Raw genomic sequence first — 23,567 nt, forward strand, 5'->3', positions numbered from 1 at the left:
GCCCAGAATTCAGGTTGTTCCTAACATTTCTCCATTGCTTTGTCCCTCCCTCTAACTCTCTGTCTCTCTCTCTCTTGGACTGACCTCGTTCCAGTTGTGTGTCCGACTCCTGAACAATTATGTGCTCCTCTTCCGGTTTTGTTCTGTTGTTCAAGCTCTATCCACCTTCCACCTCCCATCCCCTTGTCCACCATTCCATACAGGACCATGGAGAGTACCACACACTCTTCACACACACACATTAGGGTTTTCTGCATGTGCCACCATGTAGTCCTTGTCCGTAGTCCATGAACTTCTGATTAGTTTAGCCTTGCACGACGGAGAAGCGTTTCCAGCGGCGACAATATTAATGAATATACAGAGGCAACCACGCACACGTAACCATACTCACACTCGCACTCACACACTCGTGTGCATACAGTTCGTTTCGCGACTTTAAGTCGGATTCGAGCAAGTCTTGAGCGAATAATTTGGGCAAATGTAGCCGACCATCAATTATGATTTTCTACACAAAAATAATTAATAGTAGAACATCTTCATATTATTAAAAGTGATTTAATCGAGAAGTACTTCACAAAGAGCCCTTAACTCTGTGCTCCCCCCAATTTGCCACTTTTCCTTTCAATTAAATTGCGACTTAAAATAATCCCGACTTATTTATTTATAGTACATACAAAGTAAAATATTCGTTTTCTGACTTCTCGTTTGTTTTTTCTTTGCTTGTATACTGTGGGACACGGAGAGCTCCCCCATTTTATCGTTTGCCCTATTCCGGGGCCCCTCAACACGTTGAAGGCTCAGTGCGGCTTAGCGGCCACATGGAACCAATTAGCTCAAAATGCACCCCCACTATGCGGCTGAAACGCACTGTACAGACTACGATGTATACGATGCGATGCGTTAGAAAGTCTTCTCATTGCCTCTAATTATCCAGTGGTACGCGATGCCTTTAATTAGTCACCGGCTGTGGGTGTGGCCTTTGTTGAAAGATGTTAACGAATGGCATTTGAAAGTGGCACAAACGATGGATCGCCTGGGTGGTCTCCCCCCCTCCCACTGCCCCCACTCCGCCCGTTGTTGCTGCGGTGAATATCTCACCAATCCTGGGCCAAATTTCCCTAGAAAATATTTATAGATGGTATGCTGAACGAGGGCCACACAACAGGCACGTGTTTCTGCCGCATCTTCATTTTCATTTCCATCTGCAACTTCCACTTCCACTTCCAGTTCTTTTTTGCTTTAGGTTTTTTCTTCATTTGTAACCGGTCTTCCACTTGTGCACACTTCTGCTTTTCAGCTAGTTCTTTTTCCAGGTTTTTGGCGCTTCGTCTAGTTCTTTTTTGACTCTTTTTTTTTCGTTTCTTTCCCGTTTTGCTTACTCAACTGCAAAGGAGAATGCAATTTTTGTGTAAACAACGCCATAAATTCCAATGGAACTAAACAACAAAACGTTGGCATTGGCAGACAAGGCCGAACAGGTTGGGAATAACAGAATGAAAGAGACGGGAAGAGTGTCAAAGAAAGTGAGAGAGAGAAGGAATGTGGGGGAGGGAGCTGCAGCAAAAGAAAGCATTGAAATCATCATGAAAATGTTGGTCCACTTCGCTTATTGTTTGTGAGCTGGGTCCGAGCCGAGGCTGAGGCTGAGTCCGAGAAGGGTTTGTTCTGCTCGCAAAATTTACACCCAATTATTTCGAGCGAATGTGAATGATCCGCGGAGTCTGGGCGGAGGTTGGCGCACTGGATGGAGGGGGACAAAAAAGCGAGCAATCCAACTTTTGCTGCAACTGCAGCTGCAGTCGAGAGCCAACGGGGCGCATGAATAATAAAACACTGCAACAAGGAGAGCCCCTGGGTGCAGACCAAACAATGTGAATGTGAATGTGAATGCGAATGCGAATGGGCAATGTGGGGACTTTCGAATGTAGGTGACAAACTGGCCGGGGTTTTGTTAACCCGCCTGCCCTGAACCACCGACAGGACAGGGCTTTCCCGGACAGCTCTTGTCAGGTGCAAAAGGACCACCACGCAATGGAGGAGTAGTGCTGGTTGCCTGCTGGGGTTCCCTGAATGCGGGGCCACAGGCTGTAGTTGTGGCTGTGGGTGATGGTGAGGGTCTGGCTGTGGGTCTGGGTGCAGGTGAAGGTGCCACGTTCATTGGGCAACACAAACACGTTCCAATCATTCCCCCAGCGTAGGAATGGCCGAGGGAAACTGGAGAACGTTGCAAGCTAAGAGGGGAGGGACAGTGGCTGTATAAATATAATATGAATTATTTTGCTAGTAGTATTTTTTTCTGCCATTTTTCGAGTGCAAGTGAGGCAACTGACCCAAGAAGATGCCCCAACTGCGAGGAGCAACCAACCAACCAACCAAGCAACAAAAAAGGAGCAATCACCACATGTGTATAGCCCTCCCCAGGGCGTGTGGGCGAGTGGCTGCTTGAATGTGAGTGTTTTAAATGTTGGTAACAGTCTCTGCCACTCAATAGGGAGATCTCATGAGCACCACTCCAGGGCCTTTGTGAAGAAAAGTTCTGCACAGATATTTAATAGATTTAATAGATTTAGAAGCAATTACAATATACACATGCAATGCCTTAGGTGTGTTGTAATATTCCATTTTTAAAACGATTCCATCCGATGTCATTCGCTTGCACTCATTGCGGCACTCACCCACATTCCGAGTCGAATTTGAGACATCCACTCTGATATATTCGGGGAGATATGACCAATTACATAGCCATCAAATGCAAACGAGTGCAATCATTCACTAACTGACACCCTGTCCCAGTTACCATACTCGTATCGCCGTATTCCATTCCCCCATCTTTCATTCGGTCCTATCCTGTCGCTTCATCTCGCTGCTATTCTTGCCTCAGTCATAGTCATAGCCATCTCCTGCTCATATCCCTGCCGATGGCTATAGCTCCATACAGCAGCATATAGCCCCGGCCTCCTGTCAGGCGTAAACGCTCCGTCCGAAGCTTAAATGGCAATATTTTTGCCAAGTGTCAGGCGATGCCCATCAACTATTCCCCCCATCGCCCCAATTTTGTTCGTTTTGTAGGTGTTGCAACCTGATGAATTGAGCGTAGAGCACGTGCATGATCCCCATCATCATTTTTTATGGCCATGCGTCAAAAAAGAAACGAACAAAAACCAAGGAAATGCCTCAGCACCCCCAACTCCCGAAAGCCAGTCCCTTCCCTCTCTCACCCATACACCCAGTCCCTATCTGGGTGCCAAAATGTCAGAACGTTTTTGGTCGCTGCATCGAATCGAAGGTCCCCAGTCCACCCCAGTCCACCCCAGCACTCGTGTAACCGAACAGAGGGGAACAAGCTCGCGCGAACAGTCCGACCAGCCTCGAATCAGTGTTGCTGGGATTTCAGTGTTAATGTAAGGCACCCGAAACCGGAAAGCGGAAGTAGGAAATGTCGGAGACACGCACACACCCAGGCATGCGGCACGGCGGATGGCAGGTCCCCGCTTGGAATAGGTAACGCATTTCTAACGAGCAAAGCCAAAAGCATATATATATGCATAATATAAACATAAAAGATGGAATGGGAGGCTATCTCCCGCGAAGCTTGAAAATGTCTGGAAAATTCACTAAACTTCCTTTATTAGCAAATTTTTCGATTATGCTTGCTCAAAAATATAAATGGTATACATACATATATGGTATTTGATGTGCTATAAGCAACACATATTTATTATACATATAGTTACAATTCGATTATGATATCGGTATATAAAAGACGCCAAGCAAATGGAAACTGGGTGTACATACATATGTTTTCACATAAATTTAAATTATTCAACATTGCAGATGCCATAAATTTAATGTTAAACATTTACGAGTATTGTTGTTGCATTGAGTGTTTATCACAGAATATTTATTCATGAGTAAAATATTTAATTTTCCATTTCATTAGCTCATCAATGATTGCAAAAAACTGTTTCGTTCAAAAGAGCTTCTTCGTGGAATAGAGATTAAAGAATAAAATAAAATATACACCGTCAGGGCTGATAGTTGATGTAAAAAAGGAGGACCTAGGACTCGGGTTCAGCGACAAAGACATCGGGAAATCCGGATAGACATCGGCATTTGGACTGTGTAATTAAATTTTTATTGATGATTATAAACATCTCTGGAACCGTGGGGGATACGCTGCTGGAATTCATGCTGAAACTGTACGACCCCTGGCAAGGGTATTCAGACTTTGCCATTTTGTTGTCGTATGCATTGGGGGGCCACGCCCACTTGCTATGAATGTTTCGAGCTTATTTTTGGCTCGTTTCCCTAGCAAGAAGCCATTTTCTTGAATGAAAGACAGAAGCTAATTACCACTTAAGCATGAAAGCATTATTAAACGTGAAAGACACGACGAAGAACTACAAATATTTTTGGAGACTCGTATCTGAAGAGAGAGAGAAGTTCAGTTGAAAGCTTAGGGAAATTATGTGTACAGTATTGAGGTTAGATTGAGCTGGCCCTATGACAAAATAAACCGATTTCAGTCATTCAAATATTTCAAAGAATATTCACCAAATAGGGAAGGGGGTGGGCGGAGAGCATGTGGAGCTCTAGCTTAGTTTTGGGGGCATACTCGTATGAGTTGTGTGTGTGTGTGTGTGTCTGCCAAGCAAATGACAACGTAATCATGTTGCCTCGAACTGCTTTTGCTGACAAGATAAAACACGCACAAGCGGACGCACCAAACGGAAGCGGAAGTGCAGCCATTGACAGAAGCAGCAGCAGTAGGAAGCATCAGGGAGCAGCAGGGAGCAGCTGGGAGCAGCTGGCAGCAAAAAGAAGACGATGAAGATGATGATGATGACGGCATCAGTGATTCGCGATGTGTGTTTGTCTGCTACAAATCTAATATCGCCTAATGTTAAAAAAGCTTTGAGTCGCGGAGCCCCCAAGCTGTTTTCATCTGCTCAGACTCCTGTCACGCGCTCTCACACACACACACAACATGTCAATGTCAAGTGGTAGATGGAAAGAGCGGGGGGAGCGGCGCGGCGGTAGGGGCGGTTTTTGCAGATTGGCAACGCTCGATTGGCAATAAATTGAAATACGCGACCATAAAATCACTTAATTGAGAATTCGTGTCTCGCTCTTCTTCTGCTTCCCGTTCTGGTTCTGGTTCTCGTTCTTTTTTTCTTCCTTTTTTTTCGTTTTGAGTGCCATCATTCCAAAACGGGAAGCGGCCAATTCCGCGCGCTCCACATACTCCATATACTGCGCCACTCGTATGTCAGGTTGTAATTGCATTGAAACTGCCACTGCTGCACGCATCCCATTCCATCCCATCTCCATCCCCGAACCCAGCATCTCCCTTTGCCATCTATCGAGCTTGTCACTCATCGCCTTGCCGGAGACACACGGCTGTGTGGAATGAGGCATGAGGGTCATTTATGGGTAGCTCGCTCCATCTACCGCTCTTCACTCGCTCGCTTTTCCAGTTACTTGATGATTATGGCAAATTGATTTGTTTGCCGCGCACTTTGTGGCTTTTAAATGGCACCACACACACATGTCCCCAGACGAGTAGACGGACGGAGAGAGAGAGCCACAATCGGAAGACAAATGAGGAATTGGCGGTTAACATTCAACGGAGGACGAGTTGCCAGAAGGTTAAACGGCGGAAGATGATGGTTAAGATTGCATTTGGTTAGCTGTCAATGCTCGAGCCTCAATGAAAAGCCAATTGCCTGAATGACAGGTCACATTTTAAAAGAGCAACGGGAATGCGACACTTCTCTTCGACTTCTGAGGAGGGAAAAGTCGGGTGCCAGATGCCCGAGGGTCGGGGCTAGTACGGTCATTGATAACTAAGTGGGACCTTTGGATACCATTGCGTATCATCCATTTGGCTAGATTATGCAAGATGCTTCCATACAGTTTTCTAAATAAAGATCCTCCTAACGAGCAGAAGAATTCCCGCTCTGAAATCTGACTGCTCAAGCTCTCCAGAAATGTTGAAAAGCTTGACAGTTTCTGCTGACACTGCAAAAGAAAAGAAAAGCACATGGACACGTTGGAAAAGGGAGAACCAGAGGAGCAAGGGAGCAAGGGAGCTGGGGAGACAAGTTTGAAAGCCGTAAAATGCAATGCGTCACAGAGCTGAAGATTGAACTGCAAGATACATAGATGCAAATACACACCCACATACGCAGCTGCACATACCCATATCGTGAAGCTCTCAAGTGCAGCTGGTAACAAATTTGCACAAAACTCATCCAGGAGCAAGGTGAACGGATGAGCGGTTGAGCGGATGAGCGGATGGGTCTGGGTCTGGGCCTGAGTCTGAGTCTGGATGGAAAAAGTTTGCGCTTTGATAAACAAATACAAATGGTGGAGGGCAAAGCCGGTAACCCCTACCAGGAGGCGACACTCCAGTGCACCATTCTACTTATAGCCGCCCACAGCCCGAGTCCCCACTAGTAGTACAAGCGTATGCAAAACCATCAACGTCATGGCCCAATCCCAATCCCAATTCCTCTGGTGGCGAACTCACTCCGCTGGTTAGTGTTGGGGTAAGGGTTGGGATATATGGGAAAAATGCAGCACAAGAAATGAGTTGAGTTCGTGGCCATCAGGCGTAAAGTATCTGAGTATCTGGCAGTTGCGCTGCGAAGCAATAGAAACAACTGTTAACTGGTTTATCTGGTTACTGGTTACTGACAAAGTTGGGTGCCAGCGACGCACCGACGCACCGACACAGCGACGCAGAGAACGACAAATGTAACTGTCACTTTATGCGAAGCCATTCATGTGGGTCATTGTGGTGTGCGTGCGAGTGTGTACATATACATATGTGTGTGTGTGTGAAAAGAGATGCAAATTGTATCTTTTCCTTGGAAGGGACTAGACTACTTATTTTCGCGGTATCTGCAAGGCATTTTTATTTGTATGAAACCTTTGAAAAGTGTTTCTTCAAACTGGACAGATCTTTCAAAGGCCCTGAATGAAGCACTCTCATCTTCGACACCATAAAATATATATTGCATCATTGATCAAGACCTCAATATATGAGCAGAGTGAGGGGGAGTGGTCGAAAGTGTCGTTTAAGAGCATTCTATTCGTCAAAGCTTTGGTTATAATTAAATTAATTTGTATCAACCTGCCGTCACCGAATGTGATATCCTTGAAGAGGGTTCCTCTGCCAGGAGTTAGACCATACCCAACTAAAAGATGTCATCGTTAAACACCGATCAGTTCGAATATCCAAGCTCTTGGGCAGGTTGTCGTTGTCTAAGGAGAAGCACACAAGACAATAGGAGACAGAGGAGGTGCGAGAAAACCACTTAACTGAAACTGGAAGCTGACCAACGCCCACCCAAAACATCAAGCAAACAGTAATCTCTCTTACCAAGCAAACCAACTAACCAGCCACCCCTACCGCCCCTACCACCCGAATCGGCCCAACCACCCAGCAGGCACCACTTTAACCTCAGCTCAAGCCTCGACTGAGGCCGTCACCGCCCCCGTCCCCGCTAGCATTGACACGGACACCTTGCTGCGTTGTGGTGTACGCCGTGACACGGGGCGTTGGCCTGGGTGTGAGTGGCGTGCTTATGAGTTCATGAAATGCTCTTTGAATATGCATGAGGCCCTAAGGAGCGTTGAGTGTTGCTCCGGCTCCGGCTCCTGCTCCGGCTCTGGCTCTGGCTCCTGCAACACCAAAAGCAACAGCAACAGCATCAGAAGCAGTTGGGATTTTGGTCTGGCCTGTCGGTGATTTTGGCCTCGGCCCGTAAAAGTAGGCAACACTTTTTTCACACCGCTGCAGCGCGCTGCTCCGCCCTGCTCTGCTTTTACCAGCTTAGAGAACCTCCTTTCGACCGCCTCACTCTGCTCCCATGAAATGTTGAAATTAAATTAAATTAGAGAAGTTGGCTAGGGAAATTATGGGAAATATTTAAGGCAAATGGTCTTAACGGAGAATGAAAGATTGAGGGGTTGAAGGGAATATTCACTTCGCTGTCGCTGGGAAGTTTCCTTCTTTATTCCGAAGTGGATAAACTTAAGATTAGCTAGAGGGTTCTCCTGACCGCATCCCCTAGTCCCCATCTGCTTATCAAAAGCTTTGGGGGAGGGGCATCTTTCGACAAACTTGGGACATTTTGAAATTTCAATGCGGGCCATTTCAATTCATTTTCTGTGCCCCCATCCCCCACCAACCATCTCGTAATATTATTACTCTGTCGCGGAAAGGTGTGAGGCAAGACGGAGAGAAGTCATCAAAAAATGCAAAGGTTAATTCAACAAAACTTGCCACTTGCAACGAGTCTCAGGCCCCATGTACCATGCATAAGCAGCAGACATTGCATTTGGAATCCGCCATAAGCGAGTTCTGCGGGGATTACTCAGAATATATATGTACATACTCGTATGCACATACATTTATGAAAAATGCATGACTTGGCTGAAAGCTGAAAGACAGTATCATGAAGTCAGATAAGTGGAGAACAAAAAGGGGGAATTGAAAAGTGCGTTACGAAACTGCACGACAGAGGACCCCTTTTGTGTACCTATTTCTCATTGTCTTGATATGTTACGGCTTGAAAAGGTTACCTGTGAACAGGTATTGATATGCATTATGCACATTTTGTCACATGGCCTTGTTGCTCAACGACCTGCTCCTTTGGACTGTGAAGCATTACTGGGGAGAAGCATGTAAGTGGAGGTTGCACCAGAGTGCTATCTTGAGTCTGCATATCTGAATCCTTTCGAGAGGGTGCTTTGATGATTCTGGTTAATTATACACAATCTGCAGATACTTATTTATGTATCTATGCTAGTATTCTGCAGTATCTGGAGTGTGAAACCAAACTGATTGGTTCCCAAAAGATAAATAGCAAATGGACCATTTAAAAATTAATTTACTCAGTTCTCAGACTTGTTGTAAGGCGAATGGTTAAATGGTTTAGAACAATTCAAGATGGTAATTGCATGAGTCGGCGTTGAAAGAAAGGAGATAAGTGCGAAAGCACAATGAATGAGACGTATGCAAAATTCATGTGGAAATTGTTCCTGTGTTTCTTCCCATGTGAGCTGCTTCCTCAGAGGTTGAGGGATCGTCCCGTTGCTGTTTTCCAGGTGCTGATGCTTCTCCTCGCACAAGTCGTAACGCCCAGGCAGCCCTCGACAAACGCTTGCCACATCCGCTCAAAATCTGGCCCACAGACGCCCAACAGCCACTCGGCCTCCAGCATTAGTTCCTTCGGATGCTCCTCCAGTTGCTGTAAGGCTCCAGATGATCCCGGATAGAGGCAGGCAGCAGCAGTGCCTGCAGGAGAGCCAAAGTGTTCATTTTTGTGGAGAGGACTACGACTCTTTTAGCTGGAATAACTTTTGAACTGATCCCTTTGGCAGATTCCTGCGTGAACAAGCTCCATTAGCTCCATTATTTCCACATTCATCGAATGACGTTGATTCCTGTATTACTGTGCCCACAAGTCGATTATTCCAGGGGGTTTAACACAAGAGTCCCTATTTGTCGTAGGTTTGCTGGATTTTTTTTGTCACATTTTGCATTCCATAAAGGGCGATGTTTCTTGGACGATGCCACGTCGTAACAACAATATCCATGAATGACCGGTCCTTTCTTGTATCACGACACCCGAGTAAGCTTTCAAGGCAAATTGCATAAAATCAGCCTAAGGCAGGCAGCATACAGTCTGTATTTCCTCTGGGCTTCTAGGGGTTCTGTGAGTGTTAGTGTGAGAGTGAGTGTGAGTGCTTCTCTGTGTGGGCTTCCAAGTTCTTGTGTATGACAGAGCAAAATGTGAGGAGGGGGGAAAGAGACATAAGTAAATAAATAACTAAAAAGGAAACTCAAACTTGAAGATAAATGCAATTTTCAGATGCACCAGGAAGAGAAAGAAGAGCAACAGAAAACAAAAAACAAAACCCGAAACCCGAAAATAATAAAAAATCAAGTAGAAATGATGGCAAAAAGAAAGAAGAAGAAACAGAAACAGAAACAGTTGTAGGGGAAGAAGAAGTAGAAGAAGAGCGCTTGCCATTTCCGGTGGAGTCAGTGCTTCGACTTGTTCTGCGCTCGTTTCGCAGGTTTTTCTTTGCGGTTTGTTGCCATGCTTCCTCGTTTCCTCCTTTCCTTCGTTTTCGTTTTCCTTTCGTTTTCCGCAGTGGCGAAACTCCTTTGTCGTAGCTTAACAATTTTCAAGTGTCCCCCGGTCAGTGCGGACGCCTCTTCGCCCCATTCCCCATCTTACCCGATGGACGCATAGCAGGGGGACTCTCGCTCATTTGGCAAACTGGCCAACATTAATGTTTGCCAGGCCAGCAACAGAGGACCAGGGCTCGGACACGGACACGGAAAAGGAGAAGCAGAAGCAGAAGAAGATGCAGCGCCAGTGGCAAGTGAGTTTAAAAAATTGGATGCTGCAACTGCAACTGCAGCAGACACAGCGACAACAACTTAATTTATCAAAACGCTCTCCCGTCGCACCACAGCTCCCACACCTCCCACAACTACATACATACATATATCGCTGTCTGAGTCAAAGAGCCAACCTTAGAGCTAACCTAATTTTCTACCAAATTGCCGCGCCGCGCCCACTTGAAGCACAATATTTCTGGCACACAAGCTCGAAATAAATATTTTCTAAGGATATATTGAATTAGTGGGCAAGGAAATGGATACAAATGATTCTCCAACGAAATTTAGAGTCACAAAGCAATATCTTATCTACCAGATTGCAGAATCGCATCATTGTTCCCCCTGCCGGAGCTATGCAGATGTAACGGCCGGATGATACTTCGTTGATGGGAAGGGAGAAAGCACGACTGAGGGAGATTGCGGTATGGAAACAGCTAGAATATTTGTCACTAGTGGAAAAGAGGATAGACTAGTGCACGAGTATATTTATTTTACAAGTCATATATTAAGTCTTATTGTTAAGTAGAGAATCTTTCAATATGAAAAGCAGCAGGTCCTTGCAGGATTAATGGAATTTTGCAAACAATAAAATATATATTGGTTGCATATTGTATGGATATGGTTTTGCTTATTGAAAGACAGAGGCACGAAGCAGATGAGTGCGTTATATAATTGCAAGACATCGGGGATTTATTTGTATCAATGTCTTGAGTGGGGTACGTCTTGAACAGGCAGAAGACGGGTGGCATTGGTATCCCTTATGTATGCATTGTCACATGGCCTCATTGCATATCGACCATATGCTAATCTTCTGCACCAGTGGATTTTGGATTACATATAGCACATTTCACGTTTTCTGAAACGAAGCCAAAACAAAAATGGAGGGAAGCAAGTGAGCAAGCGTCAGCCAGCTGGCGAAATGGGAAACAATGAAGACAAATTTACTATTCTTTTCGTAGTCGTATTTCTCACAGCTCTGGCACTTCCGAGGTACAAAAGTCCATCAAATTGCACAAAAATGATCCGCATCTCTCTTTAATCAGCCATCATTAACATACATACATATGTATATCCGAAATCTAATGGCGAAAAACTACAATGTAAACCTCGACAAGTATGATTTTGGGTACAATTTCAAACCGACATGGGCGAGGGCCTCTGGCATCAATCAAATACAGAAACGCTTACACAGGCACATTATCTATTAAATGAGCATTTCCCCACCAATTTATAATCAAAAATTTGTCAACACATTCTGTGATTTTGCAGTCTTCACTCTAGCCCCTGATTCCACTCTGAAACCGTTTGCATTGGCCGCCCCGGTGCATTCTCATTTGTGTAATTACATTTGGAGCATTTCGAAAACAACAATTAGCGACGCGTTCGCGGACGCGGACGCGACTCGTTTACAGAATGCCATCAAAACTTTCATGTTGCACCAGAGATAGGAGGAAGCAGCAGTCAGGAGGCAGGAAGCAGGAAGCAGCAGAGCCGCAGCAAGAGCAAAAGGCAACATCATCAATCATGCATTTGAAAAGTTTATTAAGGCCCACACACAAGGGGGAGTTGCTGGAGGACTGGGTCGACGGCGGCAGCAAAGGGCAAGTGTACTTAAGAGCTGAAAACTTTTCAATGGCTTTTTGCGCTTGCCAGCAAACTAAGCACAGTCCCACCACCACGGGAACGACAAGAGCAAGAGTTAATGCAACTGAGCGCACAGACAGCCAGTGTTGGACAGCGATTGGGGATGGATTTTGCGACAGTTAGAGATGTGCATTTGTTGACTGACACAGGGATCGATAGGCCTGGAATGCTTTAGGTGTTTAGGCTTTATTCACAACGTAACTGTATATTTTTGTATGGTCTCTAGCAACCAATTAATTGGAGGCCACCTAAAATGGTCAGCAAGGGAATTTTGGGGACATTTTCAATGCATTTGCTAAGCTACCTACGTCTGAGTTTTAATTCTAAGACATTTTTTACGTATAACCTATCGACCGTAAGCTTATACTAAGCCCCCAGGAGGAAAATGGAAAGGAAATCCAGCTGCTCTGTGTATCGGAGCACCCAGTATTTGTCTGGTTCCTGCCAGAAGCTCTCAGTTGCGTTTTCCTTCTGGTACTTTCCGCAAGTAGTCCAGCCCCCAGCCCCCCCTTTCCCTCTTGGGAATTGATGATGAAAAAGTTTTTTTTTTTGCTGGAGGTTTTCACTTTCGCTTGATTTACAGCGCAGAGATGCAGTCTGCAATAATTTTCCCAGCACTTTCTCTCCCCGTCCCGCTAATCGGCGTGCGTGAGAGTGTGTGTGTGTTCATCAATTTTCAATAACAATAGAAACCAAAAGGAGGAGCAGAAGGAGGAGAAAAAGAACGAGGAGAGAGAACACACGGAGCCAAAGCCAATGCCATAGAGAGCTTCGGTCTAGAGCTCAAGACAATAGAAGCACGTGGCGAATTTACGATGTAAAATCCGAACAGAAAAAAACTAAGAGAAATAAAGTTTAAAAATAGCAGAGAAATCTAAAATTCGCTCGCAAATTTCAATAAATTTTAAATGTTAGAAGGAAACTATAATCTTCTTTGCTTTCAATTTTGATCAGCATTGACCATTGAGCAATAGATCGAGATCTAAAAACCTTTTATAGTTGATTCCGTTTTAGAGATCCTAGAGTGAAGTCCTATCTAAGAGCTATGATGACTCAATAACGTCAGAATAGTAATTAAAGTCTTCATTCTCGATAGAAATAATACTAAATCAGTCAGGAAATAACTAGTCATAGAAAACTTCGTAGTATTATAGCCATGTGCTTTATACATATGGCTGTCTCTGTATACTCGTATAATACATATGATGCAATCGCAAACAATTATCTTGAAAAAAACACTTTAAATCACTTTCCGCTGATCCATGCACTTGATGGTCCATGTCTTCCTCTCAAGAATGAAACGATGAATGCATGGAGGGGCAAGTGTGGCATGTGGGGCATGTGTTGAATGCCGTGTGTGACACGAAGTTATCGCTGTCTGAGCAACTCTCCGCATCGATAGCTGGCCATTGTGGCAAGCACAAACATTGACCACGAATGCCGCAGGCTGCCCAGAAACTCTCCGTCATGCCGGGTCCTGCCACCCCTCCACTCACTTTCTTTCTCCTACCTTCCACACACATAAGCACATGTGTACGGATGTACAAATATCCAGCTTTTCGGGTGTGTGTGTGTGTGTCTGTGTGTTTGCTTGGTGTGTGCTAAGTCGCGCGAAGACGACGACGCCGAGGACGACATTGCAATGGTGCGGTCATGAATCATGCCAAAAAATTGCAGGCACCGTCGAGGATGGCGACCCAAATTCTGATGGCACTGCTCAGGCTCAGGCCCAGGCCCAGGCCCATGCCGATGCCGAGGAAGACTCCGACTATGAGTGGGGCACGGCTGCGACTGTGGCTCTGCTCCACTTGAGGCAACGCAGACGTCGAACGATGGCGAACGAAGGACAAACGATGGACGTCGTGGCCATGGAGCTTCTGTGCTGCTGCTGCTGCTGCCTCTGCTGCTTCTGCCTCCTGATGCTGCAATGAATTTGTCGCACTGCTTCAGCAAAAAGTGGGCGTACTTCACTCACTCACTCACTGACTGACAGACTGACGCTTAGAGGCAACGACACGCCCCATTTTTGTAAGTGCCGTCGTCGTCGTCGTCCCCGTCGTCGTCGACGTCGACATCGTGAACGCTGTCGGTAGCACTTCATTTTTCAATATTAGCGCCACGTAAGTGCAGCCGCGGGGGCGTGCCAATTGCATTAGTTGAAAGAAGTTGGGATGGGGTTTTCGGGGCTGGACTGGAGTGCTGCAGGAGGAGTGGAGAGGGATAAAGGAGAAATCTGACGGGATAATGGGCGTTGGAGGGAGGACATTGGTATCTCAGTAGATAAAGTACATAGTTAGAGGAGAGATGGTACGGGGCTATATTGGTTGTCTCCACCCTGACAATGAGAAAGCTGGAATACCCTTTAAGAAGTTTAATCAGACGAAGTTGATTTTCTTTTATACTCTTGAAGAGGGCATACGAAAATGCTTCATTGGTCAGACACAAGAAAGCATTTCCGATCCAAGTATTTAGATGCCAGTCTTTTGAAGTCTTCTTTCCTGTATAGTCAGATCGGACCATTCAATTGTGTAGGTATATGGGAAGGGATGTCATGATTTTAGGGATTTTAAGATAATTAAGATGGATTAATTGGTCATTTACTTTAAGGGTATATCCTACTTGTGTTATTTATGTATGTACATATGCATATACAAAGTACTTATGGGAGTATATGCCACATGTATGTACAATATTATTTAGCTTTAAGTCTGTATGTGAGCCGGTGGCTATTTTATCCCCCAATTGAAGATGGGAAACTGTTGTCCTTATCTCTATAGGAAATTTAAATACAAAATCAAAGACATTATCTTTAATGAACTCTCCATTAAGTACCAAGTAGTCCCCACAAGCCAGGACAACTGTCTGGGGATGGACTTCAAAAGTTAGTGCTGTGTTATTTTATAACCTATATCAATGCTCCATAATGTCCTCCTAAACTATCTCCAAGACGTCACGGAATATTTGTTTGGGGCTGTGGCTTGGGATATTATTTATAATAAATACATATATCGAGTAAATGATGTGTATGCTTTATGCAGTTTTCTCTGTGTCCAATATATGCCAAAAAGTTATAGTTTACTCTTTGACCCACCAATTGAAATAAGTAGTTACAGATAGGGAAATAAATAAATAAATAAAAGAGTGGAGAAGAAGGGAAAGAGTGGAAAAGAGAAGCTTTGGAAAACTGCTCAGTTGTCGTCGTCTGTTGGTTGATGTTAAAAAAAAGAGGGCGTTAGTTGCACTCTCGGCCAGGGTCCCTTTATATACATATATCCATATAAGTGTTTGTGTGTTTGTGTGCTTGTGTGTGTGTATGATAAAGTGTGTTTGTGTGTGGCTCGTTTAATGGCCACAAAGCGGAAACTGGAGCGTGGCAGTTGCTGCTTCTTCATCTTTGCTCGCTGCTGCATTAGCAGCCATTTGCAGCAGCTATTGATGTAAGTGCATATGTGTTTGTATGCATGTGTACAGCGTACAGTGTACCGTGTATGTGTGTGTGAGTGTGTGTCGTGCTTTACTGCCATTTATATTTATGTTTGCCTCTGCGTTCGCTCCGTTCCGTTGTCTCCCTCTCTACGTATACCCCCGAAATAATGACATGAAAAATTGTGTTTCCTGCTTTTGGGCGCTGCTTTCTGATTCGGCTTCAGACTCTTTCTGTTTCTGTTTCTTTGGCCAGCCATCCAGCCAGCTAGACCAGGAAGATTTTCCAGCAATATTTATGGGATTTTAAATCGAAAGAAATTCAATGCTTTTTTAAGATGAATGAAGCGAACGAATGAAACGAAGGAAACAAGGGGGAAGCTACGCACAACACAATTCAAAATGTATGCTTACTTTTGCCATATTATTTTTAATTCCTTTTCCATTTTTCGTTTTGTGTTTTTCATGGCAAATACCTCTAATTGCTGAGGAAATGTGTATATTGTAATACTCAAAGTATAATACTCCGGACTGCCTTCTTTCCGATTCGGTCTTTCTCGTGGTTCCTTTTCGATTTGGGGTTTCAGTGAAAGTGGATAAATATATGGGCGGGGGTGGAGAGGGGCGGGGGAGGCACATTAAATGCCGGGAGCGGCGTCAACCGTGCGGCCGCACGACTGGCCTTGACGACGCGTCGCGTCACGACGCGCATAAAAAGTGGAAAATCAAATCGCAAAAACACGCACAAAAGGCGTTGGCCAGGCCCGAAAGGGAATGGCATGGGTCCTGGGCTAGATCGCAATCAATGCGTTGGCGGCTTGGGTGGGGTTTGGTGTTTGGGGTTTCGGCTCGGGCAGCTGCTTTGATTGTGGGCGTGGCCGCCTTGTTCCAGTTTCGGCTATGCAGGCACACGCACACACAGACACAGCCACAGACACAGGCACAGCCACAGAGAGAGAGACAGACACAAGCGCAGACAGACACACAGATACAGATAAAGAGACAGACACAAAGCTGCGGCCTCATTTTGTGGACGCCACTAAAACTGAAACCGAAACCGAAGCTGAAGCCGAGTCGGGTCGAATCGCGTCGAATCGAGTTGGATTGAGTTCAATGTAGTGCGAGGGGGCGTCGTGCGGACCATTGTCCTTTTTTTTTGTTGTTTTTTGTTGTTTTTTTTCTCCCTCTTTTACTTTTTTCGGCCTTGCCCGGTCGCTGCATTAGCCATGTTTGCCTTTTCAGCCATTCTGCCATTCTGCCAGTGGGTCCATTGCCAATTCATTCCCACCAACATTTTCGTACAGTTCTGCACTTTCCATTTCAAGCAAAGCTAATTATAATGTCTTTACCCTGTACGAGCACTCTGGGAAAGGTCATACGCGCATGAAATGTGCCTTTCAAATTTACATATGGTGCATGGTCTATGTGGAGGGTTGCCCCTAATAGCTGTCAGAAATTCTCAGCCGTGCAGCCCTTATCGATTCGCATTCTTAAGTTTATTGTGAATTGAATTCACATAGTGACATACCATTTCGACCAGTTGATATTGAAAGCCAGTTAAGAAGTTTGCCAGAACAAAAAAATATCTTCATTTCACGAATCACTAATTCACTTAAATATCCCCCAAAAGTGGGCAAAAAGATGTCAGGGAGCAAATAGGAAGAATGATGCGACCATCAAAAACGTAATTAAAAATTGGCTTAGGATGAAAGCTGACAAACAATAAAAAAAACCTATCCCCAGTCTCATTGAGGGTCAGCAAAAAGTGTCGCAAGAAAGGAGATTTTTGACTCTTCGGAAGTTGTTGCTGCTGCAATGAAATCCAAGCTCAGAATATGATCAGAACACGACAATTCGTTTGCAAAAAGCATGGAAAACAATCTAGCTATTAAGAAATTTTGAGTTATCCAAATACCAAATCTGTTATGGTTAACAGATTGGCTGTTATATCCGCTATATGAAGAACTGAATTTTTATTGAAAAATAGCCTGAAGGTCTTTTGGCTCTGGCTTTAAGCATTAATTGTATGGTAGGATTCATCATATACTATAAATTAATAAAGAAAAAAATATATTTGAAAAACGGATTTTGGATTAAATTAAGTGTATTTAGCTTTAAGCGGGGTACAACGGGATCATTTTTTTGTAATTGTATTGTGTATGAAATGTATTCAAAACTAAAATCTACATCCAATTACCTACATATGTACAAATATACGAGAGCTGCCTTTAATAAAAATAGTGAAGCATCAACCATATAACATTGAAAATGGTTTCATTATTTTTTAAAATTTTCTCCAGGAAGATGATAATTAATTTCGAAACTTTGAAGCGTATTTTCGCAGCTGTTTTTCTCTTGGTCCATATAGCCAACATTCGTTTCCGTGTCTGTAGAGGCACTTGGTGAGCACCTCACTGTTAGATGGAACGAAAGTACTTCTAAAATATGCCTCTATCTAGATATTCTTTTACTCCAATGCCATTCACGGGTGCGTAATCACCCAGATCACACACATTTAAAAAATATTTTTCAAGTGTTTACAAAATTTGAATCTGCTTGGAAATGGCTACCTCTTCCTGCTACCCAGAGGAGCGCAAGAGGCTGGACAATTGGCTCCAGCAATGGGGCATCAAACTCGACTTCCGCACCCGTCACCAGTACCGAGATGCCATGCCTGTGGCCAGATTAGTGGACAAGGTGCACAAGGATCTGGTTGACCTCAGTATGTATAAAGAGTGCACCAGCGTGCCGATGATGCAAAATAGCTGGAAAGTTTTAAAAATTCACGTTTTGGATGGACTGAATATAGGCATATCCGACACAGATCTGGAACAGCTGGCCCTGGGCACCGAGGGAGCGATTGATCAACTCCTCTTTATATAATGTATACCCAGAACGAAAAGCTTTGAGTTGAGTTGAGGGTTTTTTTCAATTCGAAATAAAAAATTACTAGTGGGAATTACTTGAATAAGTTCGGTAATCTGCCTCGTTAGACTAACTATTTTAAGACTATTTGGCAACACCATATTTACGCCTCAAACAGTAAATTTGGCAAAGTTTTTTTAAAGCTAAACGGTTTTTTGGTTTATTTCAAGTGATTTTCATTTTAGTGGTATTTTGTATACCATCTGGTATCTCGAAGGGTAGGGACCCCTCTCTATGTAGCACACAGAACTAAGCGTTTCTGACCCCATATCAGTTTTCTGGCCATTTATGAAACCATAATTAAGCTGTGGCACTAAAGTCTGGCTAAGAGCTAACCTCAGTCCTCTGGCTATATTCTGATCTGGCCATCCCCTACTTTGTCCATCTCCTGCTCTGAGTACCTCCCTTTTGGCCGGTCTTCTTCTATACTGTTTATCCATTTGCCCTGCTCCACCTCCGTAACAAACTCAAAGCACTCGAGCGCTTCAACGGACACACGGATATGGTTACGGAGCCATGTTTGGGCACGAGATGGTGCGGTGCGGTGCGGTGCGGTGCGGTAGATGCGGATGCATGGGCAGTGGATGAGCGGACCAGCCGGAGTCCAACCGAACGGAACTTTGAGAATGTTTTCAGTGTTGAGAGGATGTCGGGCGAGTGTCATGCGATTGTTTTGTGTTAAGATGCGAGCCCTTGCAGACGACGGGCTTTGTTTGAATGACACTCGAATGACGGGGGATTCTCCTTGTGGCTTGTCTGTTGTGCGTTGTCCGTTGTCCGTTGTCTGTTGTCTGCTGTGTGAGAGTGGATGTGGTGGCTCAAAATAGAGGTGAGGGTTATACGAGAGTGTTGGGTTGGGCACAGTCAAGATTGGGTCGAGGCTAATAAATACAGGGCACTTACTTGATATAAATGAAAGCACAAGAATCATATCTATGGTCACTTGAAACCACTTCATCTCATTTCCCTCTGCACGCTTTTTTGGCTTTTGCTGCTGGTGGTTGAAGAAGGTGATTGTGGTGGTGCCTTGTGCCTTGTGCCTGGTGTCCGGTTTCTGGTCTCTGGTAGTGCTTCCGCTTCCTAGGGGCTGTTATTGGTATGTATTTCGTATGGGCTGTTCGATGACGATTGGGAGCGAGTGCTTTTTAAGGCGCTTTTTTCTAAGGCGATTTTAAGGCGCAGGCGCAACAGTTGAGGGAAAATTCAACTTTTCTCTTGTTGTAATTGTTGTAGAGTTTGGTTGTTGGTTTGTTGTTGTGCGTTATATGCATTTCAGTTGCTGTTTTTTTTTTTGTTGTTGTTAGGGTAGTTTTCGGTTGTTTTCCTGGCAGCGTTTATTTTACAAATATATTATTATTTCGGAATCATTGCAGTGCCTCGCTTCATCGTTTTCTTGTGGCGACTCGCTTTGAGTTTTCAGTATATATAACAGTTCTCTATGTATTGTATATATATACTATTTGTTTATGTTGTATGTATAGTATATATGCTTGTAAATATATTTATTTCTTGGCAGTTTTCGATTAAAATTCTTTAAATGTGCTTTTTGGTGGCCTCTGCTTCGGTTCGCCTTTTCCCCTTTGCGCAGTTTTGCTCCTGTTCCTCGTTGTCCCTCCACTTCACATTGTCTCATTCCTCTGCCTTCTCCTCCATCACGACTCTTTGGGGAAAATTTGGGAAGAGAGAATGAGAGAGCGAACTGTGAGAGATAAAAATCATTTTGTGGACATTTAATTAGTATTTTCATTAAAAAACAATTCAACAATCACTACAACAATGCCTCAGAACTCTGGTCTGATCCTTAATACACCAAATACCAAAAACCACATACTACATTTGCTCCCAAGATAATTCGAAATGTTTTCGGAGGGCGAATGCCAGTTTCGACTTGACTAAGTTTGAGGTTAAGGTTAAGTTCCCCAAGTTTTTAGGCATCTGTGGGACACAGCCCCACCCCACCATCCGCTTCCTATTTAAAAAACAAAAACAATAAAGTTTTCCGCAGCAGCAGCAAATCCCAAATACATCTTCTCGTTCGACTTTGTTTTTTTGTTTTTTCTTTTTATTTATGCTAATTGATTTTAATCTTAATTTTGTGCTGACCCAAAATTGAACTGCTTGAAATATATACATACATACATACATATGTATATATGTATATGGTTGAGAAGATTTTTTTTTTTTTTTGGGTGGCAAACATTTTGTGAATTTTAATTGCTAATTTCACGTAATTCATTTACTCGGGATCTGAAGGTATCCGGCTTATTCTTTGGAAAACTTTTTGGCCGTCTTGTGCCGAACCTCCGTTGGGTCTGTTAATTTAATTAATAACTCCTAAAGGGACTTGACGAGTGTCCCTTTTTTCTCCCTGTGTGTGCGTGTCCTTTGACTGAGTTCGGATTACCCAATATCCCTTTCCTGCTTGTGATTTCACTTGCCGTTCTCTGGCTAGGAACGGAGTTCCAATGGAACTTTGACAATTTTCGCCAGAGCGAGAGTCATTGTCAGAATGGCCCTACAACTCCAAGCGTACTGTTCACGGAATAATATTCAGAAATTTGGAAATATTCTTTGATCAGTATGAATATTTCTTAACGAGGAGGTTCGATGTTCACAATCCACTGTAGTCCAGAATGGTAACCTTGGTAGCGACGAGCTGTGATGGTCCGATTCCGTCCCTCAAATAAGAAGATCGAAGCAGAAGAAGAACGACGACGGCGGCTAGACGAGAGACACGAGAGACACTAGCGACCCGAGAGAGTGTCGGTAACTTAAGAAGGAAGCTTTAAGTTCGGTCGAGTATGGTTGTGGTTGTGAGAGCAACGGGATTAATCTTAATAATAATTAGAAACCCCACAGTTGTATCTTTGCTGTCGAAGCAGTCCTTACAACAGAGGTATTCTTGCAGTCCAAAGGTCGCCCTTAATATTAACCAGGCAAATGCTTTAACATGTGAAATTTTATATCCTTGAAATTTGCTGTACAAGTAGTTGAAAATTAAAAGTACACCGAATGCTTGTACTACGAGTATACGTAAATGTATGCTACATTATGGCACAATTCAATTAAAAAGACTTTAAGGGCGCCTCTTGAGCTCAATGAGGAAAATGATGACGAGAGCGGGCGGGGGGAGAGAATGAATGAGCAATTCAGTCAGGGCGGCAAAAGGTTTTCGGAAGTAATTTAAGAAAATGTCATAAGAGTGTGCATGACCTTCCCACCTTCTGGCCCGCCTCCGTCTCCGCCTCCGCCTCCACCTCTATTAGTCCCCCGGCGACCTTACTTGACGCGCTGTCAAATATTTAAAAGGCGGCTGCAGGGGCAGGGACAATGAAGTGACGCCAGGTGGGAGGCAGCTAGCGCTATGGGGGTGGTGCCAGGGGCAGGACATGGCAAGCCGTGGCTGGGGCTGGGTGGCTCGAAGACGACACGTTTTTGATGCAACAAAAGATGCCAAGTGTCAATTTAAGCAGCCGCACACTTGCTCGAGAGCCCGGGCAAATGGGAGTGGGCTGTCAAAAAAAAAAGAAAAAAAAATGTGCCACGGGCCTCATTCTCTCTCGTTCTATCTTTGCCACTGCCATTACCCCTGCCCCTGCCCCTGCTCCGGCCCTGTCTTCGTGTCCTCCCACTTGATTCTTGAAAAAGCCAACGTTGAAAGCGTTTAAGGCGTCGCGTCCCTTTTCGCCCGAGCTGCCACGCTGGCAGTGTCCTTGCCTTTCCTTGATGATTTGACAAGCCAACGCAAGGCTTTTCCACTCCCTCTCTGTTTTCCTCTACTCCCCCGCTGCCCCGCTGCCCCGCTCTTCCGCTCCCCATCCCCCCATCTCTTGTCTTTCTTATCGTCCCTCTCTTTCGCTGTGTCCTGTTCAGGTCCTGTCCTCGCCTGTTGTCTTTTCATATTAAATGCATTGCGAAATATTAAAAAAGAACCCGAGAGAGAGAAATTCGATTTTTTGCCGTCAACTTCCGTTAGTCTGCCCGCCCAATTTGCCCCGTCATCATCGTGATAGTTGCCACCGCCTGACCCGCCTGCCCCCCCTCCTGCGGAGCCCCCGCCACATTTGTCGCTCATTATGAGCGCTCATTAGGCGGCGCTCAGGGCATGTTGCCTGTGACAAGTCGGCAAAAAATACGAGTATAAGAGAACTCGCGCCTCTGACGACCCCTGACCCTTAACCCCTAATAATGCAAAGCAGGCCAAAAGGGATCAAGAGGCATAATCTCTATATTATGCTGTCAGTCCTAAAACGTTAGAGTACGAGTAGGAAAATGGTGGTTTTTTACATATAAGTATTCGTTCATGAGTTTGCAGAAACCCTTCTTTTTCAATCGAATTTCTATATATCAAAACGAAGATCACTATGTCCTGCATGGGATGTGTCCCAGAATATTATATTCAATTTAATTATAACATAAAGAATATTAAAATACCAATTATATTATTATTTTATTTGAAAGAAATGGTTTTAGAGTTTTATTAAAATTTTCCTGACAGGACTTCAAGCCTTGTGTGTTTAAGTTCTGTTATTAAATGCATTCTCATCAAACGCCACGAATTCCTTTAAAATGATATCCAAGTTTTTCTTGCCGTGAAGCAATCCCCGAATTACTCGTACTCCGCGACAGCCTGGAGAGAAATAACAACAGCTAAAGCAACAATTTCATTCACATCAGCATCAGCTCCAGCATCATCATTAGTATCATCATCAGCGACATTGTGGCATCCTTGCCAGTTTTCAGTTCTCAGTTCTGAGTTCTCAGTTCTCATTGGCATGCTCGGCAGCAACGGCGGAGCAGATAATCGTAGTCCCCCTCCAGATACCGCTCCGACTCCGGCGAGTACGAGTACGAGTACGAGTACGAGTTCCACTGCTGTTGTCTGGAGTTGATGCTGATTTTGCTATTATTACATGCATATTTCGTGTAATGAGTGCGATTAGCATTTTCAATGAAGTGGGGTTAACAATGTGCCTTGCATTTCTAGTTGGAACTCGCAGTTCCCCCTTGGCCTAGGCCCCATCCTTCGCCGCCATCGACGACTCCAGCGACTCAAGTGCCGATGAGAGACAGAAGGCTCTGGGGCTGAGCCACGAACGGAACGGAAAGGAGCGTACTGGCTCAAAGCTCAGATGCTCCAAATGGTGCTGCG

General features: G+C 44.5%; 1 protein-coding gene across 1 annotated transcript in view; it reads right to left on the reverse strand.

The window, feature by feature from the left end:
• The window catches only part of nAChRalpha3 (nicotinic Acetylcholine Receptor alpha3), a 110,585-nt gene that overhangs the window by 39,415 nt on the left and 47,603 nt on the right, over window positions 1-23,567 (reverse strand). The window contains exon 2 of the mRNA XM_002133918.3: window positions 19,319-20,075. Coding sequence (XP_002133954.2) covers window positions 19,319-19,373 — 55 coding nt within the window. The 5' untranslated portion in view covers window positions 19,374-20,075. The remainder of the gene's footprint in view (window positions 1-19,318; window positions 20,076-23,567) is intronic.

This window comes from Drosophila pseudoobscura, chromosome X (genome assembly GCF_009870125.1).
Source record: "Drosophila pseudoobscura strain MV-25-SWS-2005 chromosome X, UCI_Dpse_MV25, whole genome shotgun sequence".
Lineage (NCBI taxonomy): Eukaryota > Metazoa > Arthropoda > Insecta > Diptera > Drosophilidae > Drosophila > Drosophila pseudoobscura.